Here is an 18,302-nt window from a genome sequence, read left to right as displayed (position 1 = left end):
GCCTGAACAGTCTGCGGAGGTATTCGTCACCATCATCAAGTTTTATTCATGCCGGATGCTTCCAGCAATCAGACAGACACTCCCACTCAGCAAGCTGAGTCGAGCCTTTATCTGGATGACTCAGGCTGAGCTGGCGTTGCTTTAGAGGCCCGTTCCAGTGAAATAATAAAAAGTGACACAATACCTCAGTCATATATGATAACGTGGGGTTTTTGGAGTGAATCCAAGCAGCTGCTAATCAACCTCAAAGCGTGAAACAACAATACAACATAACAACAAAAGTGATTTATTGCAGTGAAGTAAAGTCAATATGAAACATTCACATAAAAAGTGCTAGTGATAAAAGACACGTACACAAACCAGTGGGTTTTAATAGCTTTTCAAAGGTAGAATAACTCAAAAGTGTGACATAACCTAATCCTTCCTGCTCAGAGGGAGGAAACGTACTGTATGTATTACTGGCATGCACTAACGTAGAAGTTGTTTTACATGTTTACACCTGTTACAGTACTTAGTCGGGCACAGAATGACAATCAATCGAGGTTCAGAGACATTCATCTTCATGCAGGCGCTCGTAAACGTAAGTGCTTCCAAAGGTTAACCCCAGAGAAATCAAAGACAAACGTCTGAGATTTAAAGGTCCGGTGTGCAGGATTAACGGGGATTTAAAGGCAGAAATATCAGGTTTATAATTATGTTTTTATTGGTGTACAATCACCTGAAAGTAATGCTGCGTTCCAGTCAGTCAGAATGTTTCCTCGTGTTGCAAGTGTCTCATCCAAAAGCTGCACTTGAACACACCACAAAGACGAAAGTCAGTGTCCAGCCTGCTAGGAGGCTGTAGTCTGTATTCAGCATTTAAAATAGGAAACCAGAAAACTCTGGACTCAAATACAATACATTGTTTTAAAAAAGCGGCATTTTTTTCCTGCCACTCTTACTTCTAATCGAAAAATATGTCTGCTAAAAAGTGTCAAATAGCACTCGGGAAGACGTGGAGGCAAAAAATAAGGAAAAACCCAACAAAAGGGGACAAATCACGTTATGTTTCTCTTCTTGTGCACTTGTTCGCTCAACTAAACAGCGATCAGAGTGATTTCTCACATTGAATTAACATGCTAAGTCAGCCGTGAAGCTGCCAACAAGGGCTGACCAGTGCCAACAGTTGGCTGTCGTCCTGGTGTGTCAGGGCCCTAAACTTACCAGGTTCACCCAAAGTAAACGAAAACATGGCTTACCACAACAAACTGATATTTCTTTCTCATTTGTATGCACAATTGAACCCACAGAGGCGGAAACATAGTGCGTGAGGTAACGTGTGCCATTATACATCTTATTTTTCAACCTTTTTATACTTGGAAACATATCTTGATATTCCATTTACTAGCTTAATTCAAATACTGTAGTCTACAAACGCATCCTCCCACCCTCCCATCGCTGCTGCCTTTGCTGTGTGACATCAGACAGCTGCTTCTTCAGGAAGCCGGGGTGGATGAATTTGTAGGAACTTGAAGTGACATTATGTTGTACTTATTCTGGTAAGTCTGAAATGTTCGAGCTCGTCTGGCTCGACTGGAACGCAACGCGAGAATCATTGAGTTTTAGTTGCTTTAGAATGAGCCCTTTATATAAACAGAGGGAGCGTGTCTCTGTCTCTGCAGTCGCCATGAACAGACAAACCTAACTATGGCTTCAGAGAGGGCCCTTTGGGTTTTTTAGCGGCCACAAGGGGAGGTAGGGTTAAACGAGGGGTATTCAAGTTGGTTGCAATTTACAGCCTTGCTGCTAGATTTCTTTAAATCCTCCACACTGGACCTTAAGATGCACAAAGACAGATGAATCACACTGGTGACACATCGTGTTTGCACAAATGTTCGTTGAGGGAAAATATTATAGCTTTGACCACATTGTTGCTTAAAACTTAATTCACTTCAGCTCAAATCACATTCTTCAGTTTATATAAGACATTGATGACTGTCACGATCAGTCACTATCTTCAAGTCTCCAAACAGGTAATCTAGTGAAGGCACTTTGTCTTAACACGTGATTACGAGGCAGGCGTCACTTCATTTGGATCTGGAGACACAACGTCCCCACCGCGGGTTAATTTACTCACTCGAAAAAGTAGCTCAATTCTAAACGTATGTATTTGATACTGTCCCAGAACATCCTTCTGTATGTTTTTTTTTTCTTTTCTTTTTGTTAATCATTGGTGTTAGGCCACCTTGGTGAGCTGTACATCTCCGAAGACTCGTAAGGCAGTGAGGGAGGCGAGTGGGGAGACCCGGTGGGTGAATCCACACAGAGGCTGTCCGTCCACCAAGATACGAAACTGCTGGTGCTCACAAACTATCTCCATCTAAGAGTCAAAGAGGACCAGAAGAAAATTAGTTGTTTTATATATCTAAAGCTGTGCATTGAAAGTTACATGCGATATACTGAACAACAGGAGTGACTCCGGTCTACTATCTACTAAAGGCTTGAAAGATTTTACACATACCTTGAAGGATTCTCCAGGTGCAAAAGGAAAGAAAGAGAGGGTAGTTTCAGGTTTACCCCACTTCCCAGCCAGGCGGGCGTTGCGTTGGACGGCTTTATCGGGGAAGTTGACCTTTAACTGAAGTCCCACGTCGCCGTCTGTGTCCTCCTCCAGAGGAGCGCTGGACAGAATCAGCTCAATGCTGAACAAACACACACGACAGATCAGGAACACACAAACGTGGTGCTGAATTTTAAATGACTGACATGCAGTGGTGAAATGTAACAAAGTATATTTACTCAGTTACTTAATTTTGAGGTGATTTGACTTCTTCTCCACTACATGTAACAGGAAAATATTGTAGTGAAGCGCTCCTGAAGGCATCACTTTGGGCTTTGGGGGATTGTGACAGCATGTTTTCCCATTTTCAAAATTTTCACAAACCAAACAATCAATCGATTCATGGAGGAAATAACTGGCAGATTAATCCTGGATTATAATAATCATTATTTGCACAGAATAATTCAAAATGAGCTCCACCTCAACTATAACACTGACATACTGCTTTTACATTAACGCTGACACTGCTGAGCTTTTCTGACTGTCTGAGTTATAAACCTGTAGATTCTTTAGATAACAGTGACCTCTGCTGGTCTTTACGACTACTGTAATGTAGTAATTAAGTATGTAGTGAAGAAACCCTGATTGACAAATGATCTTGATAAATGACAGTTTAATCAAATTACATTGATGATCATGAGAGCAAAAAGTAAAGCCTAGTCAGATATTAGGAAATAGAAAACTGAACTGATATTGATTTATTGCCTGCTATAAACACCTTTTTTTCTCAACTAACATTTGCGACAAAAATATGTAACAGAGGCCATACATTTTACAGTTTGATATTCTGTCTGTTATGTTTGAGGCATAGTTTTTTATTTAACTATATTTGTTTTGTTTGTTATATTTATGTGATAAATGAATGCATGTAATTTTTCCCCCTATGATTTTTCCAACTTGCACTAAAACATTAAATCAACAAACTTAAAATATATGATAATAAATTGTCCCAAGCATCTTTTTCTCCATTATAATCTAAATAAAAAGGATTTTATTGTATTCTTGCAATCTTAGTTATTTCCAAAAACGTGTCCGCAGTGGAAAATAACTCAGCATATATATTTTACTTGAGTATTAATATTGTTTCTTACATGTTTCTTAATTCTCTATCTCAGAGGAAAACAAAGAACATTTACCTCTACAGATTAATCCAACAGCTAAAGAAAGTGTACAGATTAATAGTTCTACAGACAAAACAAATGATACAGTAAGTTTATAGAACATTACACTATCCAAGATTAGGTGAAACTAGGCTAATTTAAATTAGCAACATTGCTGACATGTTTTTACACAATAATCTAACGTCCATTCTGCATAATTCAATAGTTATAAAGTTCACTTCTGTACTTTAACTTAAGTAGCTAACATTTTGAATCCATGACTTTTACTTGTTTCAGAGTATTTTTATAATGTATTATTACTACTTTGAAATTGTAAATGATTTGAACACTTCTGTTAACACTGATCATCGCGTTATATTTGGCTCTGATTACATGCTAAACACATAAACTAATGTTTCATTTTGCAGGGAATCCTATGGTACATCTTTAGTAATTTACATTTCACTTGATCCAGCGGTTAACTCTTTTAATTGCAGCTGTCTCACACAAACACAGTCATTAATAAGAATCATGTAATCACAAAGAAATAGAGAATATGATTGAAATCAAAAGCTCAGTCTGGCTACATTCAGTGTCTGGGAAAAGGGTCCTTTGAGAGAATTTGTCCTTAAAACCTTTCCTGATGTTTCTGCAGCTAAAAATAAAGTTTTGTGACATAAAAACTAAGTTTATTTTTGTACAGCATGTCTTTGTGTGTGTGTGCAGCCTAATTGTCGTCTTTTACGGGACAAAATGACGACTGACTAAATAAATAGCCAACTGATGTTATCAACCAAAGTAATTCCAGTGTGACTCTTTAGATTTTCATGGGATTTGAACCTCTCCCACGCACATCCAGCGCACCAGCCTATAATTAGGAGACTCACTGGCATTACAAATATATTTTTCCCAGAAAAAGAGACTAGATGGGTGGTTGGCAAAGACAACAGCAGCTTGGACATTCTGTTTTAATGACAAGCCAACAGGGCATTTTTTTTATATATATATATATATATCTCCCACTTATATTTGCTGCCACGTCATATGTGCAACAGTGCAAATATCAATAATGTATAATGCGCTTTTTTTCTCCTCTGTGCTTACCTTTTTGGTTTTTTGTTAATAATTCCCATAATAACCAGTTTCATTGAAGGCCGCATCCCACCCTTTATCGCTCCGATATACTCCCCCTGTGAAACAATAGAGATGTTTTAGATGAGGATGAGGCCTGTACCTCCAAACAGAACAGCACACTTATGGGTTTATTAGCACAGGCTGGTCCATTATCATGCAGCCGGCTGCTGTCTTAATGTGCGGTGAGCTGCCACCTACAGCACCGATGGGAACAATAGCTGTATTGATCCACGCGTTTTTTTTAACAATCAGTGACTCAGCTGGACAAACTATTCTTCTTGATTTTTTCTGCCAGCGAGCCACGCCAAAATGTAAAATTCACACAATGAATATAATAAAATTTTTGCAGGAATGTTGCAAGGCATGCATAAAAGGCGGATACATACATGGTCTTTCTTGTCCTTTTCTTCCATTCCACTCAGGGCGTGATGCGGTGTGGAGGTCTAAAGCGGTGAGATGCCAACTGAGAGCTGATTGACTCTGCCTCCAGCTGGCAGACCCCGCCTGCACCAGGTTGTCATAGAGACAGGCTCCCAGTTTGGCAGTGATGATGGGAGGGGAGGGGGGGATTATATTACAACATGAATAAATTAGGGCTGTCATAGTAAACGAGATAATAATTCCTCTTAATGTCGTAAATTATGATTTTCTGTTTTTACGCGCGATTAACGCACGCACGCACGTTCTGACCCTCGGCACGCTCCGTACGTAGTTTGGGCAATCAGGAAGCGATGCAGCAGGCACGTTGTAGTCGATGGCAGCCGAAACAAACCACCCTGCGCAGGATTAGATAAAGAAAGGGGGTCTTTTGAATGGCAAGTTCGGCTTCAAAGCCCTGCCAGATGGTTCTCGCCACAAGAACAACGTTATTTGCATTTACTGTCGATGTGGACCGGGGTACCACCGAACCACGTCCAGTCTCACACACCCAGCTCACAGCTGATGCAGGGAGCCCTCCTCCCTCCTCTGCAGGCAGACCATGCTGTATAGTTTGGTGGCTACAGCATGCAGGCTCATTAACATTGTCTTGTTATCATAAAACTTTCTCCTATCATGCATGAAATCCAGAAATAGTGAATTTCTTGAATTTTGACTTTATGGTCAAATACAAGTCAAAAGCTGTTATCTGACTTTGACCTTTTACCAAACTAATTCCTTCATAGATTAGCTCTTTGTTATCATTCCACCTTCTTCCTGATGTCTTACTCTATCACAGGTACACATTTGGTTACATTTCACATGACTATCATACAAATAAACATGTTTTTGCACCATAATTACCCAACTATGGGATTTATTGATTTATTTTTGCATTTTGACTTTTTTTTTCTTCTTTTTTTTTAGGGCACTGCACATTTTTTTTTTGTACAAACTTAAACCGAAAAAGACAAAGACATATCCTCATCGTCCAGTTCTTAAGTTAAGTGCGTTAAATACGCTACACAAAAAAAACGTTTTCATGTGTTTCTTCCTCAGAGAAGTCTGTTTTATCCCTGCTGCGGTGGCTGTTTGTCGAGGGTTGATGTGGAACAGCAGGATGCGACGAGGTAACCGCACAAACAAACAACGGAAAATACTTGTTGGTGTGATTTGTAAAGCGGAAACAGCGGTTACTGACTGGCTTCCCTGAAAATGAATGCCAGCAGGTAAACAAATCATCCTCTTACTCTTTTACACGGACACATGTTTATCTGTCTTTTCCGCCACGGATGCAGATGTTCCAGGTGTGGCTACAGCTGTCTGGGAGACCAGGTTGAACACGGGTATCGCCTCTCACTGAAGGTGGCCCGGGACAGGTGTAACAGCATTCGGAGCCTGCTTGAACCCATTCTTTGGCATTCATGCGAGCGGTTTACAGAGGTGAGCGTGGAGAATGGTCTTTCATGTACTCCAGATATCTGCAATTTATCACTCTGGTGTAAGCACATGATTTCTCCACATTATTCCAGCTTTATGTAGTTGCAACCACTGAACATTTAGACTGCATATGGAGCACCTTACATACACCTTTCCAGTTATTATCATTGTTTTTTGTTTAAATCGTCTCTGTGTGGATTGTGTGGACCTACACAGAATGAGGCCCGTACTACAAAGAAACTGCTGTGTTTCGCTAGTTAACTCTCTGTAATTTGTGTAGGTTAGTGGAGGACTTGGATGGATCAGTCGGAGCAGCAACCAGATCCACGTTGTTGCTGAAGTCTGTTGAGGACCGTTTCATCGGCAGACGTTTTATCTTCAGTTTAAAGGTACCACTGCGATTGGATGTTGGATGTCTGAGTGAGTTATTCTTGTACCAGTACAAGTAATTGGTTAGGTTTGTTTCTAAGTAAAATTGTGAGTGTTCCCCAGAGACTTGTGTAACACATTGACGGACATCAAGAAATCTTGACAAAGACTATTTTATTCAGTGTATATCCACTTATATCAACATACTTCGGTTTGTGATTCCATTTAACATGATGATTTTTGAGTAACTGAGTGGATCTTAGGCAGCTTTAATCCATCTTCGTGGTTGATGAAACAGAAAGTGGGCCTTGGCTAAGAGAACCACTTTCTTGTGTCCGCCACGCGCTCAAACAGCGAGAAAATTGTCTCTGGATTTCTCTCATTAAATTTCAGCAACAATCACAGAGACACAAGGTGTAAACTGCAAAAATGAACCATTTTATTAACCAAATAACCAAACAATACTTAAAGTCCGGACCTAAAGTAAACAGGCCGAGGCCAACTAACCAAAAACATGGTGCTCTTAAAACAGGAGAGCCCAAAAAGAAGGGAACCAAAAGATGAAGAGGGCATCTCAAAGACAGCCAGGTCTGAAATACTCCTGGGAGGACTGATCCGGTGCGTCCAGGGGTGTTGATTATAACTCCACAAACCAGGAACCTGCAGGATAACAGACAAACATGAGGAAAAACACACACACACCCACAGCAGGCCCTGCTAAAGCAGGAGGGCCGTCACAACAATATAACTGAAGTCAGTAGAAATTGCTTCTTATGCATTCAAACAACATTCAGTAAACCCAGCAGTGATGTCTCCCTGAAGCAAACAACTCAGGAAAATCCACAATCGACACTTATTGAAATACATGAACTAAGTGCAGCTGTTTTCACATTTTCTTCTGTTTCTCTGTGTACAGACGTGGGTGTTTAAGCACAGTTGCAATGTATTTACAGAGGAAACAAAGCAGCTGATCTTAAAGTGCACAGATGTGATTTCTTTAAATAACTTTACAGCATTATTATCATTATCAAACAATCTTCAAGGTGTCGTCAGGGTAATGCAGACCAGCTTGTGGTGTGAGGTGAGAAGTCATGGTGCAGTCCGATCTGTCACCCTCTTCCTCCCTTTTATTTCCAACATATCTCAACGATGTTTATAATCCAAAGAAGCCCCCAAAAATTAGTGTATTGAAAATTCAGCGGTGCACGCTTTGATAGCCGCCGTCTGTGAACGCTGTCATTGACTGGCCAGCAGATACCCAATGATGACAAACTGCATTAAATATGAGAGATAGCATCATAACAACATATACTTTTTCTATTTTGAAGCAGGTTTTGAATAACTGGTAAATCAAGTTTACAGTATAGATGAAGTGAAAAATAAAGTTGATTTTAGGGTTTTCAGCAGTCCAAGACTTTTGAATAATGTGTCTGTTTATTTTACACTCTTCATGTGCTTAATCTCTTATACAATAGGTCCATCTTCCACTTTTATTTTAAGTCTCCGAAGCTTTTTCAGCGAAGTCCTGCAAAGAAATATACAGAACACTGCATAAAAACTGACAAAAGGACTGTAAAGATGACACTCACGTGTTGTGAATTCCACCTCTTCACTGCTGTCACTGGGGAGGTTGTTCCAGGACACACTCCTCACACTGACCAAATATGTTGTACTTGGCTCCATGTGTTTACTATTTATTTCGTAGTAGCCCAGTCCATTAACTATAGTTGGTTTGAAAGGTTCAGATACCTGGAATTGATAAACACATATGACATAATTAAAAGTCCGTGTCTGTGTCTACATCTCCAGGACAAGTGACCTCAGTCGTGACACCGTTACCTGTGGTGTTTCCCCTTTTTCACGATAAGTCACAATAGCTTTCAAGTCGTCTCTGAGACTGGGCCTGTGATCCATGTTCAGACTCCAGGTGACTTTAACATTCACGTCGGTTTCCACCACTGTGACATTTGTTGGGGCTCTGGGCTTAACTGTGAAAGAAGAGAGGCAAGAGAAGTGAGTTTCTCCCGCTCCACTCTGACACTCTAGGACCGGATCAGTCTGTTTCAGGCAGATGCAGATTTCCGGTTAACAAAAAGGGAGTCAACTCACAGCTATCGGCGACGCTGATGATTTTGGAGACCAAGTTTACAGCTCCATTCCAAACTGTTGCATTGTGATCCTCCCCGTAGATAATAGTCATCTGGGTAGAGCAACAACACTTTCCCCTGTCGCACTTCTTGAAAATGCAAGAACTTTCACTGTGGAACACCAGATAATTAAATGTATGGATACAACATTGCTATGTTAAATATTTCTCGCTTCTCAGGCTGATCCTCTATATATACTTTATATGAATGCATTACTGAATATTCTAGTGAAACGGATGATTATTACCATTTGATGAATCAACTAGAACTACGAAAAATAAATAGAAGTTTGTTGTTTAAGTCTGTAGAAATAAGTTAAATCAGTTTACTCTTCAAAGCTGAGGCACCGAAGCGTCAGGTTGTATCCAGAGCAGACTGGTGCGTCAAAGTCACAGGACATACTGTGGAAGTCGTGGGTACAATCAAGATTTTGGAAAACTGTACAAAATGAACACAACACCACAAGATTAGACTTTATTTCACACACAAACCACCGTTTTAAAGCTGTCTGTGTCCACGTATATGTGCGTACCAGAGCGAGCGATAGAAGTTGCAATGTTTCCTACAATAAGCAGGGTGACGGGCAGTGTGCCAACTGGCCTGGAGGGGAAACACAACAGAAAAACAAGCTGTTTTTCTTTACTTAAGAGCGACGGGTGGGATTATTTGGGTGGGAAAGTAGAGAATTATCAACTTTACCTCGTTAACTTCATGCTGGGACAAGTTAGATCCGTGTGCTTGCTTTGAAAACAACAATCCAGCTGCACCACGTTTTGTTTGGTGAAGTGCGCAGTGGTCTCTCTTCTCTCTCTCTCTCTCTCTCTCTCTCTTCCTTTTCCAGCTCTTACTGGAAATGTTGCATCACAAATTCAGTGGTGAGAGATCTCCACTCCCATTTCAAGCAAGATGTTTCAACACTCAGGACAAAATTGAGTCATCTCATTTTCACCAGCTGTCGACATTTCAATGTCAAAAATAATATAGTCTGATAAGTTGTGAATAAAAAGTAGAGATGAGATAAGATGACATGTTAAGAGTGTCATACGCGGTGGAACACATTCACTCAAGTACTGTACACGTTAGAGGTATTTTACTTGAGTATCTCTGTTTTCCACTATGTCATTCTTCCACTCCACTACATCTTGGAAGTATTTTACTTTTAACTCACTATGTTTTACTTTACTATAGTTACTTTGTAGATGACTTCCTACACCAGAGCCAAAAAAGAAGAAGACATTTTTGAATTAATTCTGATAATCAGAAACATGCTGAATGTCAGATCTGACACATAGTATACTATTTACTTTTATTTGTACTTTAGATCAAAACCAGATACTTTAAGACTCTAGTCAAATTGAATTGAATGAACTTAATTTAGATTGAATACTTACCTTAAAAAGATGATGTTAAATTTTCTTTTTTGTGTGATTTAAAGTTAAACTAAGAAGATTGTTTTCGAATTACCGGTGGTCTAAGAGTCTAAACTGGATCAGCCACTGGCAGCTTTAATCTATTTTTTGTGGTTGATTTGAATATTTTACAAATACTGCCAATGTATATATGTATTATTATCATATAAGTTAGATGAAAACAAGACACACAAACCTGCCAGATGTGCACTCCCACCAACATGGGCAGTGGTAACTGTACAATTCCATGAATTTCCAGGTGCAGAAGTGAATTTACAGTGTCCTCTGTTTTTGTACAATTCTTTTGTGTAATCAGATATTTCACAAGATAAGTAAGATCTGGAATAACAAAGTCAGTATTATTCTATATATTGAGATATTTCAGTCTGGTTGACTCGACCAGCTGACAGACTGACATTGCCATTCGTAGTCATTCTACCAGCCTGGATAATATCTAAGGTATTTGTATCAAGACTGTTGTTAATGTTTAACAAAATGACTAATGGCTGATATAAACAAACACGTTTCAATATTTGTATTGGCCTCAAAAGTCCAGTTGCGGTCAGGCTGTAATTATACATATTTAAACAACATTTCCAACATTTCTTTGTTTACATCGGCAGCTTATTCTTAACCATCCCTGCTCTCGTTTGTGTCCTTCAGCTGCACTGGGAACTGGGAACAGACGGCTTTCCGGCCGAATGGTATGAGGCCTTTAAAGAGCAAATAGTGTTTTAACCACACACTTAAAGAAGGTGATCAACAGAAAAAAATCACTCAGTCATGCCCATTGAGCTGGAGCGAGGCTGCCGTCAGGGTTGTCCGCTCAGCCCAGCTCTTTTCTCCCTATTTATCGAACCCTCAGCACAGTCCATTAGGGATGACCCGGTAATAAAAGGAATAATGGTCAGAGGCTTGGAGCAAAATATTTGTCTATATGCGGATGACTTGTTACTGCTTATAACAGCGTCAGAGGTTAGCATCCCTAGGTTGATGTCTACACTAAAAGACTTTGGAACTTATTCTGAATATAAATTAAATATGCAAAACTCCCAAATTTTAAGCTAAAACTACACCCCTCAAAAAGATGTGCTAAATAGATTTGATTTTAAATGGAACACAAAGGAAATTAAATCACTTCTTACTGCTCAATTTCATCGAAGGGAGAATTTGATAGTTTCAGAAAATTTCGGACACATATGGGTTAGAAAATTTGGATTTCTTTAGGTATCTTCAAATCAGGTCTTATTTTAATGATGAGATAAAACCAACAGAGGAATGTGAGAGGAACTTAATTGACATATTTATTGACATGTACAAAAAAAGGTCAATAAGAAACTTGTTTCGATCTAATGAGAAACACTCAACAGATAAGGTTAGATTAAAATGGGAGAAAGAATCTGGAACTGTCATCACAGAAGAAGAGTGGTTGAATATATGCTCCGTGCAGTCAACTTCCACTCGTTCTGGTCTTTGGAGAGATTTCCGCTGGCAGAATCTGGTTAGATATTTCATAACTCCTAAGTTAAAATGTGTGCAGACAGGGGAGACGGTCAGAGTATGGAGCCAGAAAGGTGACTTTAAAATAGGAAACATTGTCATTGAAACATTTGTATTGAAAACAGTTGTATTGGCATTGAAACAAGTATTGGCACTGAAAAAAGAAACTATTTCAAATAATTCAAATCCGAAAATCTTATCATTTTATTTTATTGGGATTTTTTTGTATTTTTCAATGACAATCTTCAGATTTTTTCTTCATGTCACTTTTTTTTCAGTGACAGATTTTTTTACAATGTCAGTTTTTTTTCAGTGTCACTGATTTTCAGTTTCACCTTTCTGTCACTGTTTTGGCGTCGAGAGGGAGGGGCCTGAGGGGAGGGGCAATTAGAGCGTGGTTTGCATATCATTTGAGAAGGTAATGGCAGCAGCCTGCGGGAAGGCGGGGCTGGACGGTCCAGCCACAATACACCATTTTAGGGCCCATGTGCCGGCCGTCTCTGGGCAACACAGAGTCCAACTACCTCGCGGACTTTTCTTCAAGCTCTCTCCTGATGTGTCCAAGTCTCTGTGTATCTGGTTCTGTCTGTCTATATGCGTATGGAGTGTGGTAGTAGTACCAGAACGCTGAGCATGGAACATTAGCCCCAGTTAGCACAACCGTACAACAGCCGGCTGTTCTCGCTTGTTGTGTTGTTCTGAGCCAGGGCTGCAGCACCGACAGCAGCGCTCTGGTCTGCTCCCCAAGTTTTGTGCCACCATACCGCTACCGGAGACCGGAGACTGGAGCTCCCGAGCTCCGGTCCCAATATGCGTATGGAGTGTGGTAGTAGTACGGAGCTAACAAGCATTAGCCCCAGTTGTGTCGTTCCGAGCCGGGGCTGCTCCCCGAGCTCTGTGCTACCATACCGCTACTGGAGACCGGAGACCGAAGCTCCCCTATAAACTTAGTTAATGTGAATAATATCACTATTCCTACAATGACTCCTTTGAGTCGAAGTGAATAAACTCAACAAGTCAGTATGCGGGGAAAGTCAGCTGTGATTGTGCTACTGTGGTTCATAGTAAAGTACAACAGACGGCTGTAATCAAGTAACAGACACATATTTTCATAACTGACTTACTTTTCTCCAAGCACTCTCTTTTATTGTCCGGTCTCTGTATGCGTGTACAGCGGTGCGGTGGCACAGAGCTCGGGGAGCAGACGGAGCACTGCTGTCAGCGAGGCAACCCCAACTCGGAGCGACACAGCTGGGGCTAATGCTCGTTAGCTCCGTACTACTACCACACTCCATACGCATATTGGGACCGGAGCTCAGGAGCTCCAATCTCCGGTCTCCGGTAGCGGTATGGTGGCACAAAACTCGGGAGCTCCGGGACAGAACAAGATACACAGAGACTTGGACACATCAGGAGAGGTTGAAGAAAACTTCTGCAAAGTAGTTGGACTCTGTGTTGCCCAGAGACGGCCGGCACACGGGCCCTAAAATGGTGTATTGTGGCTGGACCGTCCAGCCCCGCCTTCCCGCAGGCTGCTGCCATTACCTTCTCAAATAATATGCAAAACACGCTCTACTTGCCCCTCCCTTCAGGCCCCTCCCTCTCGACGCCAAGACAGTGACAGAAAGTTGAAACTGAAATCAGTGACACTGAAAAAAAACTGACATTGTAAAAAAATCTGTCACTGAAAAAAAAAGTGACATGAAGAAAAAATCTGAAGATTGTCATTGAAAAATACAAAAAAATCCCAATAAAATAAAATGATAAGATTTTCGGATTTGAATTATTTGAATTAGTTTCTTTATTCAGTGCCAATACTTGTTTCAATGCCAACACAACTGTTTTCAATACAAATGTTTCAATGACAATGTTTCCTTTTTCAGTACTGGTTTTGTTTTCGATGCCAGTTTTTTTTTTGGAGCCCAATTTTAAAGTCACCGTTCTGGCTCCATATCACAGGTCCTATGTTGGAGGAACTGTGGAGAACACCTAGCAGACCATTTTCATATGTTTTGAAGCTGCCCAGCTATTCAGCCATACTGGCAAGAGATTATACAGGTAATACAAAATATTTTTTGGTGATGAAATGTACTGCTCTTTTTCTACAATCTATTTGGTTATCTATCTAATCTATTTACAATCAATATTGCACCCCATTTACTGGTGCGGGACAAATTCCTTTTAAGAATATTGTTAGCAGCCAGCAAGAAAGTTGTAACCCGAAAATGGTTGCAGGCCACAGAAGAGCAAAGTAAGTTTTGTTCCCTTGTGCTGCTGCATCTGTTGAATTTTTCCCACGGGAGATCAAGGATCATCTTATCTTATCTTAAATGTACAGAAGTCGTGCTTTTGTGTCACTTCTTACAGTACACTGCCACTGTGAAGGTCACTTATTGCTTTTCAGTTAAATGCTACAAACCTAATCACTCTGTTAGCTTCAGTCAATATTATGATTGGGTTGACTATGTAGTGTAATGTCCAAATTGCTTCATACAGTTGCTGCTATGTGTCTTTTGTTTTACTGTACTTGTTTACCTGCCCAACAGATGCAAATTAGCTGCTGGCTAACTCTGGTGCAATTACTTTTAAGTGTCTCTGTTAAAATTAACAATTAAATAAGAAAAACAAAGATGATAAAATTCTATAGAGAAGGTAACAGCAAATTCCTTTGTGTGTGCGTGTGTGTGTGTGAGAGAGACTTAGGAAAACAACCACACACACACACACGCACGCACGCACGCACGCACGCATGCACACACACACACACACACACACACACAGACGCCATCTAAAGGACTTGAAGGGCGTTTCAGTGTTAAAAACACCTTGACTGGCTCCACAGGGAGGTCGGAGGTCATTCACAGAGCAGCAGCCCAGCTGGAACTGAGTGTTTGGATCAGTGTTTGAACACCTGATGACGGTGGAACCAGAGTTTCATTCTCTAAAATATGATGGATTGCGGATTTTCTTCAACATGTACAGATAAAAACTAAATATTTTGGGGTGTTAGACTGATCGTCAGATGAAAATAGGACTTTGAAGCTTGACTTGGATTTTTTTTTTTAAGGCGAATGCCAGTGGGTGAACCGTAGCCCCCGGAGAAAACCCCACACAAAAATCAAGTGAGAGCCCTAAGATGACGCGCTGTGGCTGTCAGCTGTTCAATCTCTGCTTGTTTTCCCCCCTTAGCAGTGAGATAGCTGACCTGCTCGTTCAGAAATGCCTCTTTGTTCTGAAGACTCGGCAACGCCACATTCAGTCTTTCAATCTCTGCTTGTTTCTGCTCTGTCACAGATTCAAGTCGGCCCACCTCAGCAGTCAGACTCTGGATCCTCTCATGTGTTTTTGTCTGATTTCCCTGCAGAACATGAACTTTTTCGCTAATGGTAGATTCAAGTGCGGTCTTCTGCTCAGAAACGTACTTAATCTGCATGTTCAGAGAGTTTGCACGGTCCTGCAGTTCCTGCACTGCTTCCAAAAAGTCTTTGTCCTTAGTCTGCATCGTCTTAGTAGTAGTTCCCTCACAAGTTTTACTACTAGTTTCTCAGATTTTGGTAATCTTTTTTTTTAAAGGCGAATGCCAGTGGGTGAACCGGAGCCCCCGGAGGAAACCCCACACAAAAATCAAGGGAACGATGTCACTCTGAGATCCCTCCTGCACGGACAGCTGGGGGGTCCAACTGTTCAGTTCCCCACGTTGTTATTAATGTATTTTGGGGAGCATTTCTAATTGGCAAGATATCAGAGAGACGTTAGCATTTTTGCCAAAATTGTCCTGGTTAGGCAGTTAGTCCTGTCTAAAAGGGACGAGGTACTCCAGGCTCTAGGTTGCAGAAGGGGTGCGTAAGGTTTATGTTGTACATGTTGAAGTTATCCAGCATAACATTAGCAATAAGTGTGCTTGCAGCGCAGGTGCCAACACTCACACCTAATCTCAGTACACCTTTGGCACAGTAGCGCCACAAACTACTGGTCTGACCCTCAGCAGCTCGCGGTTCTGCAGCTGGACTCTCTACAAGGTTGTCGTCTCTCAGCTTCTCAGATGGGCCTGGTTTTTCTGCATTTTCAGCCCAAAGCCTCAATTCCTGACTGATATTCTCTGCACCAGCCATCACCTCTTCTTCCTGCCTATTCTCCAGCTGGTCTTTAAGTTCACAGATTGTTTGTTTCAGATCGGTTCTTTCGGTGTAAAGCTCCTCTACCACTTGCTGATTATACTCAACTTGACCCTCTTGCTTTTTTATGAGCTCATCTTGGTCAAAGATTTGTTGCTCAGCCTCATTCAGTAGGTGCTGAAGCTCATGCAGAGCCATCTTCAGGCTCTTGTTCTTTTCATTTAGGCTCTTCGTCAGAGACTTATGTTGAGAAAGCTCAGTGGCCATGCTGTCATGCTGCTGCGTAAGAGAGTCTTCATTTTCCTTAAGATAACGCGCTGTGGCCGTCAGCTGTTCAATCTCTGCTTGTTTTTCCTCATTTACACCTTCAAGTTCTTCCCCCTTAGCAGTGAGATAGCTGACCTGCTCGTTCAGAAACGCCTCTTTGTTCCAAAGACTCCGCAATGCCACATTCAGTCTTTCAATCTCTGCTTGTTTCTGCTCCGCCACAGATTCAAGTCGGCCCACCTCAGCAGTCAGACTCTGGATCTGCTCATGTGTTTTTGTCTGATTTACCTGCAGAACGTGGACTTTTTCATTCATGGTAGATTCAAGAGCAAGCTTCTGCTCAGTAATGTACTTATTCTGCATGTTCAGAGAGTTCGCATGTTCCTGCAGTTCCTGTACTGCTTCCAAAAAGTCTTTGTCCTGAGTCTGCATCGTCCGTTCAAGGAGATCCAGTTCAGGGACCCTAACGTTACTGGTGTGTGCTTGCTGAGCTTCCTCTGCACCAGACTTAAGGTCATACACCTCTGTTGTCAGCTGTTGTATCTCTGCTTGGTATTCCTCATTCAGACTCTTATACTGGGACCCTTCAGCAATGAGATTTTTTACCCGGCCGTTCAGAATCTTCTCTTTGGCATTCGAATCTTTCAAGTCCAACTGAAGCACGCTTACATCAGATTTGAGCCTGGAGTTCTCAGCCTTCGTACCTTCTAACTCCAACTGAAGCGTCTCAACTTGTGATTTGAATGACTCCAGCGTCTCCTCCCTGACCTCCGTCCGAGCGTGAGAAGTTCTGGACGGCATCTCCGGCCCAGGATCTCTACCAGGCATCAGTGATTCATGTAAATCTACCATCTCTGACACAGAGAGGCGCCTGGATTCCTCTGGTGACAGCGACTGGCACCAATCAGAAGATGTGTTTTGAGACATGCTCACTGACTCAGCTGTTGCAAATGACAAATTACTACTACAGTAACTTATAAAATGTTCGTAAGTAAATCCCGCGAAGTTGAAAAATGATCCTTATCTGTGATTGTTGACCTGCTTTCAGAAAAACCTCTCGATAACAGCTTAATAATATTGACCAGATCAGACAAAAGTGAAATGTGTCAGGCCTATATAATATTCCACAAGAGTGACATCATCCGTCCCTTTGATGTCTGGTGACATCATCACAATCAAAGACAGGTGAGATAACATTCTATTCTGTATTTGGAATGTGCTGAAATAAGAACGCTGAATTCTAGTGACGTCACGGTCATTTGCATAAATGGGCGGGGCCACAGCGGTGTCATATAAAGAGGTGGAGGTTCTGAATTTAAAGGGAAATACCATCAAAAGCATGCTGTTACAGAAAGAACACTTAAACTACTCAGCTAAGGTTTGAAGTACATGTACTCGAGTATTCCCATTTTCTACTTTATACCTCCACTCCACAGTGACAGAATGTAATTAAGTACATTTTCTCATGTTCTTTACCTGATTACACTATTCAGGCACATGTAGCTTACGTTACTTGATTACCCTCTACAACATTTTGGAGGCAAAAATTGTAGCGTACGTTTCACTCAATACATTTTTGGTTTGTTGTCTTGTCGTGTCCTTGATGCTGCTACTTAGAGCTTGTCTTGCTGAGATCTCACTGTCAAACCAAATGTTTATATCCATGTGACTTCCTGGATGAAGGTTGCATATTTCGACAATATACAGCACACACACACACACACACACACACACACACACACACCATCTAAAGGACTTGAAGGGCGTTTCAGTGCAGCTTTGTATTAAAAACACCTTGACTGGCT

General features: G+C 41.2%; 3 protein-coding genes and 1 long non-coding RNA gene across 4 annotated transcripts; 1 reads left to right on the top strand and 3 right to left on the bottom strand.

The window, feature by feature from the left end:
- Nucleotides 1–270: 270 nt before the first annotated feature.
- Nucleotides 271–5,355, bottom strand: LOC115566308 (galectin-related protein B). Its single transcript, XM_030392131.1, has 4 exons — nucleotides 5,220–5,355; nucleotides 4,804–4,889; nucleotides 2,501–2,681; nucleotides 271–2,359 (listed from the first exon to the last, which is right to left on the bottom strand). The coding sequence occupies exons 1-4, from the start codon at nucleotides 5,244–5,246 to the stop codon at nucleotides 2,216–2,218; spliced, it is 438 nt and encodes a 145-aa protein (XP_030247991.1). The 5' UTR covers nucleotides 5,247–5,355; the 3' UTR covers nucleotides 271–2,215.
- A 209-nt stretch (nucleotides 5,356–5,564) lies between these two features.
- Nucleotides 5,565–7,055, top strand: LOC115566309 (uncharacterized). The gene is made up of 4 exons (XR_003980973.1): nucleotides 5,565–6,049; nucleotides 6,310–6,380; nucleotides 6,549–6,693; nucleotides 6,971–7,055. It is a non-coding gene; the product is annotated as an uncharacterized LOC115566309 (long non-coding RNA).
- Nucleotides 7,056–7,218: 163 nt separating this feature from the next.
- LOC115597355 (uncharacterized) lies at nucleotides 7,219–10,327 on the bottom strand. The gene is made up of 7 exons (XM_030443191.1): nucleotides 9,906–10,327; nucleotides 9,739–9,806; nucleotides 9,536–9,644; nucleotides 9,169–9,317; nucleotides 8,899–9,047; nucleotides 8,649–8,808; nucleotides 7,219–7,719 (listed from the first exon to the last, which is right to left on the bottom strand). The coding sequence occupies exons 1-7, from the start codon at nucleotides 9,917–9,919 to the stop codon at nucleotides 7,697–7,699; spliced, it is 672 nt and encodes a 223-aa protein (XP_030299051.1). The 5' UTR covers nucleotides 9,920–10,327; the 3' UTR covers nucleotides 7,219–7,696.
- Nucleotides 10,328–13,985: 3,658 nt separating this feature from the next.
- On the bottom strand, nucleotides 13,986–17,620 carry LOC115597383 (golgin subfamily A member 6-like protein 22). Its single transcript, XM_030443227.1, has one exon. It carries the CDS (start codon nucleotides 17,422–17,424, stop codon nucleotides 15,913–15,915), a length of 1,512 nt encoding a protein of 503 aa, XP_030299087.1. The 5' UTR covers nucleotides 17,425–17,620; the 3' UTR covers nucleotides 13,986–15,912.
- Nucleotides 17,621–18,302: the final 682 nt, after the last annotated feature.

This window comes from Sparus aurata, chromosome 16 (genome assembly GCF_900880675.1).
Source record: "Sparus aurata chromosome 16, fSpaAur1.1, whole genome shotgun sequence".
NCBI classification, from domain to species: domain Eukaryota; kingdom Metazoa; phylum Chordata; class Actinopteri; order Spariformes; family Sparidae; genus Sparus; species Sparus aurata.
The sequence above is the reverse complement of the archived record's forward strand: the minus strand, read 5'-3'. Positions and strand labels throughout refer to the sequence as shown.

Coding starts and splice junctions, on each gene's coding strand:
- LOC115566308 (XM_030392131.1), bottom strand. CDS start 5,246: ATGGAAGAAAAGGACAAGAAAGACCAT. Junction 2,682..4,803: donor ATTAACAAAAAACCAAAAAG/GTAAGCACAGAG, acceptor GTGTTTGTTCAG/CATTGAGCTGATTCTGTCCA. Junction 2,360..2,500: donor CACCTGGAGAATCCTTCAAG/GTATGTGTAAAA, acceptor TTTGACTCTTAG/ATGGAGATAGTTTGTGAGCA.
- LOC115597355 (XM_030443191.1), bottom strand. Junction 9,645..9,738: donor AACTTCTATCGCTCGCTCTG/GTACGCACATAT, acceptor CATTTTGTACAG/TTTTCCAAAATCTTGATTGT. Junction 9,048..9,168: donor CATCAGCGTCGCCGATAGCT/GTGAGTTGACTC, acceptor CTTCTTTCACAG/TTAAGCCCAGAGCCCCAACA.
- LOC115597383 (XM_030443227.1), bottom strand. CDS start 17,424: ATGTCTCAAAACACATCTTCTGATTGGTGCCAGTCGCTGTCACCAGAG.